The sequence below is a fragment of the Calonectris borealis genome, chromosome 15, assembly GCF_964195595.1.
Source record: "Calonectris borealis chromosome 15, bCalBor7.hap1.2, whole genome shotgun sequence".
NCBI lineage: Eukaryota > Metazoa > Chordata > Aves > Procellariiformes > Procellariidae > Calonectris > Calonectris borealis.
This window is the reverse complement of record NC_134326.1, coordinates 21,145,177-21,153,318: the sequence shown is the minus strand read 5'-3', so window position 1 is coordinate 21,153,318 and position 8,142 is coordinate 21,145,177. Positions and strand designations below refer to the sequence as shown.

Here is an 8,142-nt window from a genome sequence, read left to right as displayed (position 1 = left end):
CCCAGTTGCACATAGCATGGTTTTCTTTGAGGGTTCCAGAGAGGGTAGAATAAGAATAGTTTTTCTCCATCCTACCAACTCCAAGTTGAAGGCATTTCAGCCACATAATCAGTGGGGAAGCTAATGACCCTTTCTGATCTGCCTTCTGTTTGTGGTCAGCTACCTGTGTTCTTGTCGTTCTGCAGTAGCTGTCTGAAAGATGCTTACTGGAGAATGATGTGACACTAAATCAGGAGTTATCCCTGTATTTTACAAGACTGGCCTCTGGATTTGTGTATTTGTATTTAGAGTGGCTGCCAACTATATTTCAGTGAGAAAATTAGACAGTCATTCATTAAACTACTCTAGATGAGGAAACAGAAAAATGGTATTATGTAGCATAAAAAAAACCAGTGAATAAATAAAAGTGGTTTGCTTCTACCAGCTGAATCTTAGCAGAATATGTGATATATTTATACTGGTTACTGTGTGTTTAAAATTAGAAGCATGCTTTTTAACTTTATGGAACACAGTTTATTGGCCCGATTCACAGCCTATTGGCATGGGGAGTCCTGCTAACTTTCTTTAGCTTGCCTTATGCCCTCAAGGGTAAAACTCAAGAAGAGTAATTAGGAGAACCATTATGTTGTGGATATCATTCCTAAACACTGTGTAATGGTGTTCTAAACAATAAAAATGGAAAACAATGTGTTCATGCATTTTTTTTTTTGGCTATTTCTCAAGTTAAGAATGTGCTGCATATCCTTGTTGAAATCCAGAAGGGTGTACAAGTCAGAAAAGAACTCGTGTGTTGTTCAGAAAACTAATCTTCTTTATTCCACATGTATCCTAAATGATTTTAAACAACTGGCCCAAATCACAAAAAGCTAGCGAGATCTGATCATGATGAGACATTTCTAGCCTTATTTCAGGTTATGTGAGTTTATGACTCTCCGAGAATATAACCAACCTTCCTTTCCGGTTTTCTGCAGGTTGAGAAACAACAATTATAAAAACATGCATCGAAGGCACACAACCCTTCGGGAGAAGGGCCGGAGGCAGGCCATCCGGGGCCCAGCCTACATGTTCAATGAGAAAGGCACCAGCCTGACTGCAGAAGAGGAACGCTTTCTCGATTCTGCAGAATATGGCAATATTCCCGTTGTGCGAAAAATGCTGGAGGAATCCAAAACCTTGAACTTTAATTGTGTCGATTATATGGGACAAAACGCCCTACAGTTAGCTGTAGGGAATGAGCATCTGGAAGTGACAGAGCTCCTCCTCAAAAAGGAGAATCTTGCTCGAGTTGGAGATGCACTTTTGTTAGCCATCAGTAAAGGATACGTGCGCATTGTAGAAGCAATATTGAACCATCCAGCCTTTGCACAAGGACAGCGTCTCACACTCAGCCCCCTTGAGCAGGAACTGAGAGACGATGATTTTTATGCCTACGATGAAGATGGAACTCGGTTCTCCCACGACATTACCCCTATCATACTTGCTGCCCACTGCCAGGAATATGAAATCGTTCACATCTTACTTCTAAAAGGCGCGCGGATTGAACGGCCACATGACTATTTTTGCAAGTGCAATGAATGTATTGAGAAGCAGAGGAAAGATTCCTTTAGTCACTCTCGATCGAGAATGAATGCCTACAAAGGATTAGCCAGTGCTGCTTATTTGTCTCTTTCCAGTGAAGACCCTGTCCTTACTGCTTTAGAGCTAAGCAATGAATTGGCCAGACTAGCCAACATTGAAACTGAATTTAAGGTAATTTACCACTGTGCCTTTTTCCTTGGGCTGAATGTGTTCAGGGTACTGTGTTTTACATGTTTGAGCAAGTCTTGGTTTGCCATTTGAGGGGGTGGGGGAGGAAACAGAAGCTACAGAACCTGCCAGATGTGTTAACGACACATAGATTCAGATCACTCTGCATTCTCCAGTTAATAAATATTTGGAACTGAATATTGCGTATTATAGCAGAGCCACCCTTACTTGGAGTTTTTATGTTGCACACTGTGATTGCTCAGAATCTCTAGTTTGCAGCAAGAATAAAAATTAGATTATTACAAAAATGGAGACTCATTTTTTGTAAGAAAGGTAAGTCTTTTTAATTGAGCAATCTATTTTAGAGGCAGAGCTTTAGAGGCTGGTTTAATGGCTTAAGAATCCAGTACATCTAGTTCTGTTACAAGGATAAAAGATATAAATTAAGCAATTTTGGTTCTCTGTAAAATAATTTAAATTGCATTGCATCTTAATGGTTTGGTACTGCATCTGTATATGATGAATTTCTTGAAAAAGGAGGAGAAAAATGATCAAGAGATTGTTATGAAGTTTATCATCATGCCAAACATAACAGTGGAACTTGCAGAACTATCTTACAAGTTATTCAAGATTTCCATTATCATAATGAGTTTGTAAATGTCCAATGTCATTTGCATTATTTTTCTAAGTCATTTACATGACATAAATAGCATTGTCTCCCTTTCTAAAATAAATTAGTCATGAAAAAAATCATTTTCAGTGGCTCAGTCATCAACATAACACTGTTTTCTGACTTATGACTATTGTGCAGCTACAATCACTATCAGTGACACTGGGGTAATAAAATCTATGTTGTGAGTAAACTGGGGGAGGATGCCTGCCAGGAATCCATTATTTTTAATTTAGAAAACTATCCAAGTGTTAAAGAATCCATTTCAGGATTTGTAGCTATATGCTCTCCAATTTAAAAGTGAGAAGAAAGCACGTTCTCAGGCTATTGCCTTTGAAACCCTGTAGTAAGTCTCTAACAGGAAAAAACACCCAAACCACTGAGGTCTTTTGGCAATAAAATTAGGGCAAAATCTTGCAAACTCTTTTTACCCATGTGAATCAGAATTGCAAGGACACAATAATTTAAAAGGCAGTTTTTACTTGCATGGCGTTGTGTCCCGGTGAAGCAACCTCTTTGGGTTCAGGGAATCTGGCTGCTTGAGCGAGGGTTACTCCAGTGTGAAAGCACTCTGGGCTCACATCCACAGTTAACAACATTAATATCTCATTAATGTTCCAGCTTCTTTTCAGTAGAAAAATATATATTGTGTGGAGCATGAGCAGCCTCAGTATTGCATGCCTGTCAGTTCTGATAAAATCTATTTCTACCAGAATCCCTCCTTTTGTTCATAGAGCTGCCAGCATGGTCTAGACTGGCACTGGCAGGTACATGAATCCTCCAGAAGCAAACAAGCAATCAAATGTTAAATAGTCTCATGGTGGTTATATCTCCCCAGCATTGGCAAATGGATGCGAGTAAATCAATATGGCAAAAATCATCAGAAACCCTTTGCCAAAGTATTGTATTTCCAGGAAGGCTTTCCTATTTCATTGCCCTTTTGGAAGGTTCTGTGCCAGACACATCTATGTATGTTAGTGAAGTACCTCAGAAGTACACATACCACTAGTTTACTTCAAAGTTGTCACCTTCCTTTTGTATATTAATACTTCCAGAAATACGAAACATCTTAAGATTATAATGTATTCCCACTGTAGGAAAAAAAATCAGATGTATGTATTTATGCAAAAATATTTAACGTTATTAACATAATCAGTGTGATGTGGAATAGGGTATTAAAACAGTAGGGTTTTTTTCACAGAACATGACATTTTGAGAATTCATTTCTAAGAATTTCTAAAAGAATGCAATTGCTTAAAATGTATTTAAGGAGTCCACAAATAATGAAAATTTATGAAACCAGAAAAGCTTCACAGGACTTTTTTTTGTGCCTTAAAATAATAATTTCCCCAACTTTTTACTTTTTATTGCTAAAGTTCTGTAATTACCATTGGTGCTTAACAGATTTATAGAATTATCACTTGGGATTGTTTCAGAATAGTTATTTATATGCAATCTTAGCAATACAGTTTTCAGGAGGTACAAAAAGTCCTTGAAACGGAAGGACACAAGTAAGATTTTAATAATGTAGGTGGACAAAGAGTAATTAAGGGTTAGATAACCTACCTCTGAAGAAACTCCTAGCAAGACCTAATTAAAATATAAATGCAGTGCCTCTCACCTGCTGCTTGCTGCCCTAAATCTCTTATGCAATAGCACTGTTCAGCACATCAGACTGAGGGTGTTTTTAGAGAACATGAAAATTTTGAGATGAGTTGCCTCTTTGTACAGATACGAAAGGTGAAAAAAACCAGCAATGTGAACCACTTTAAAGGAGAGAAGTTGCATTAGCTGTGGTTGGCCACAGTTTGAGAGAGACTCCAATGAAGACTACCAGATGAAAATAATTTTATTCATTCTTTTTTACAGCTACAGAAGCTGAATAGATTTTTCTCATCCTAAATTGCTAAGATCCAGTCATACACTGCAGTTCTTATGAAATGTCTTTGCATAAGCATCGCAATCACAAAGTAGTATGGGAGTGTTATAAAGGTGAAAATGGGAGTCTGGACATATGTTAGATCACACTGCTGGACTTTAGCAGCCTTTCTGTTGACTGATCGATAGGTCTTTAACAGCAAGAGTAGATGTTCTGGCTATCAGTCTGGAGTGGATATACTGCCCTATTGAACTCCGTTCTTGATGTGTTGATTTTGGCTCAAAAGCAAGGTCAAGACAGTCAGCTACTACGTGGCTTCCCAGCTGCTGAAGACAATAATAAGAGTGGAGGCTTGGAGCTGGAAGAAAGAGGGAAGCTCTCAGAGCTGAGCAATGATGATGGTTTTACTGGAGCAGATACTCTATTGGGGTAAATCAGTGCTTTTTCACTGAAGCTTAGATGAGGCCATGGAAGATGAGGATCTGTCCCAGTATTTAGAAGAAATGTATAGTTTGGATCAATGTTGCTGTACCATTATTTCAAGCAAATGCCAGCTTTTGCAGTGCTTATTGATTAGGGAAAAAAAAAAGTAGAATAATGTTACATTCAAATAGAAATAATTTCATATTTTCCCCTTAAATTCTCTAGTGTCTGTGCCTTGCAAAAAAGATTTCTTATTAATAGGAGAAAACAAATTGCTTTGAAAGATGTCATCCAGGAGTCTAAAAATAAATAATCCAACCCAAAAAATCCCTCTTCCCCCAAATAAGATGAAAAATATTGAACTGGTTGTTTCTACTGAAAATACTAGCAATGTGATTGCATTAAATGTCCTGGCAATTAGCCCAGATATGGAAACCCCTCAGAGGTGTATTCTTGAAATTTCAGAAGAGAAGTACATGTCAGAGTCACTGTGCATGTTTGCAGGTCTTTGTGCAATTACAACCTTCCATAGTGGAGGAAGCCCAAGTTGAAAAAACAACCTTAACTCCGTGCTTTGCCATTTTTGTATATCCCATTTGAAAGCTCAAAATTAAGAACCAGTTCATTACTTTCTCATTATTCCCAGTTTTCATCTTGTGTTTTTTTAAAAAAAACCTCATCCACTGGAGCAAAGGCAATACATATCAAGGGCCTGGTTTAGTCCACTAGGTTAGGCCCTTGGTGTGTATTGCCCTTGGAAAGAGAGAGAAAGAGAAGGGAGCCTTCCTCCCTTTGCGGACTAGAGGGATCCTAGCTCTGCTAGGCTAAAGTTATTTGTTTTCTCCCTCAAAACAGCGTCATATTGTAATCACTGGCCTAATGGCTGTTTTCCACCCTTCATGGAAAACTACAAAGCACATTACTTTTGTCCTACATTTCTGTTTTAATTTTACTTTTGATTTTTAATTGAAATAAACGCCTCAGTTTCCCACCCAGTTGTGCCTACAGTCTGCAGAAGCATGGTCACTAATGAAATGCCATCTTGGTATTTAGGCAAATTATAGCTTAATACATCCCAATCAGTTTGTACATATCATATTATGTTAAGATATTTTACAGCTTCGAAGTAGAGCTGAGTGTTAAACACAGCTGACTATAAAAGGAGACGTTAAGCATCTGAAGCTGCTGGACCATGCTGTGCTTTTACTCAAATTGAAAAAAATCTGTGTATCCTCCCATTTCTTTCAAAGTTGGCAGACCCTGGGCCTGAGTCATAAAGCAAATAATCCTTCTCTCATCTACAGTATCTTCTGTTTGTTTTGCTCATGCAAGTAAGCTTGATGTCACTTCCAGTGTGAATAACATAGCCAGGATTTGTCCATATGAACAAGTCATCACCCATGAGCCAGGCTGATGGGTGTTGCTCTCCACTTTGGTCCAGAGAAATCAATCTTCCTCATGTCACCTTGGCGTGAAACCGTATGCAGATGTCTTCACAGTTACCCGCTGTCCTCAGACTGGAATATTAAAAGCAGAGTCAACAGAATCATTTTAATATATCCATTGAACCCCTTAGGAGATAACATTTCTAGCAGTCTGCAGGAAATGCCCTTGCAACTGTCTTTAACAGCAGCATTAGGCTTGATATTACAATACACGTCCTGGAAACAATGAGTAAAATGCAGAGTAATAGCTTTGTTTATTCTTTCTTAAAGCTGTGACTGTGCATTCCTGTTTCTGGTGGGATCCCACTCTGCACCCAGGTCTGTTTTACAGACTTGCACGCTCTCAAATTAGACTACATGCTTGTGTATGTCAGGAAACACCCTTGTGATGAAGACAATCAGCCAATTCATTCCATTTAGCAATTGAGACAAAATATATTGTAGAATTGCAAAGGAAGCTATGAAAAGATCTCACCAACCATAAGTGGTAAATAAGATCTCAGCTCCTGTTGATTAAAATGTTACTGAAGACATGATCAAAACCACCACCTGGAAGACATATGGTGCGTGGTCTTTGTTTATCAATCCTACCAACATTGTCAGTTCATTTACTACAGCGTAACATGTTTTGTTTCTAAATTATATGCCTCTTGCTGTCACTTTTTTTTTAACTGTTGTCCTTTCTCTAAAAAAACATTGGGATCCAAAAGCAGACCCCAGCTGTGAGCCTGCTCGTGTGTGCAGGCGAGCATCATGTCCAGGCTCAGCTGGCTGATGGACTGCAACTGGCTGCTATGCTATTTGTGGGGAGCGATGGCTTGTGTGGCAGCAAGTCAGGTGTGTAGATGCCTACAGAGATATGCCTGCTAGGAACTGCTTCTTGTTTCGTTGGGGCTGCAGAAATGTAAAACAGCTGAGGCTCAAATCCCTAAATTCTTGTGATCCTGAAAGACTGGCAGAACAGCCCTGGAGACTCAGTGACTTGTATCTGTTAGGGATGATTTGGCGTTCCTGCAGCACAGCTCTTGCTCCAGTAAGTCAGCCCCACCTTTTTTCTACCTAAATATAAATTGTTAACTTCACAGGATGTGCTTGGCCTAAACTTTGTAAGAGAAATGACCTTGTAAATTTTCTCAGTATTTCTGGCTTTATCTCTACAAATGAGGAATTGGGACCAGATCCTGCAGTTTGAGGATGACACTGTACTGCTGTTGCAAAGTAATAAGCACTGGCATATCTGGTTATATCTTGATGAGAAGCTGCAGCTTTTTAGGGTTTGTGGCTCTGCAGCATTGAAGGACACCTTCCAACCTCTTCATTTCTCAGGCCATCTGCAAATCCCAGGCATTGCTGAGGATAAATACATCAGGGATTGTAAACTGCTTCCTTTCCCCATATTTATTGCTAAACTTGGTGAAATTTGATTTAATGAAAGAAGTCTAACTCTTTAAATAAAAAATAAATAGGAGGGTTTGTTTTAAAATTTATAAGAAAATAAGAGGGGATGATAATATATACAGAGAAAATAAGATATAAAAATTATGTGAAGGCCTAAGAAAACTTGGAAAGAAGAGCTGACTGCAAAAGTTGAACTCTGTGGTCCCAACTGGGAAACATTTTAGCATGAAAAATACAAGCTGCATGGAGTTAAAAAAATAATTATTAGACTCTTGCTTTTTGAAATGAGTGATAAAGAAAATAGGAAAGGGCAGAAAACATTGGGAAGCAAAACAGTAGGAAGGGGGAATATTTTGTGAGAATGGAGGATAGCAGTGAACCTGGAAAGAGAAAAATTCTTGAAAACCATCAGGCTGTAAACCAGTAAGACTGCACTTAGAAGCTGCTTCCTACCCAAACTGAACAAACTCTTAGACTTGTTTGCTCTCAGGACTGACTGATTGGAGATAGCCTCTGAAACTCATCTCCCATTAAAAAAAAAAGAGATTGCCGTGGGAACCTCCCTAATTAACCTCATGAAC

At 38.7% G+C, this 8,142-nt stretch overlaps 1 protein-coding gene across 1 annotated transcript in view; it reads left to right on the top strand.

Annotated features, from left to right (window-relative positions):
- Positions 1–978: 978 nt before the first annotated feature.
- Positions 979–8,142, top strand: part of TRPC7 (transient receptor potential cation channel subfamily C member 7) — a 70,308-nt gene continuing 63,144 nt past the window's right edge. Inside the window, exon 1 of the mRNA XM_075164637.1 lies at positions 979–1,749. Within this exon, the coding sequence (XP_075020738.1) occupies positions 997–1,749 (753 nt within the window). The 5' untranslated portion in view covers positions 979–996. The remainder of the gene's footprint in view (positions 1,750–8,142) is intronic.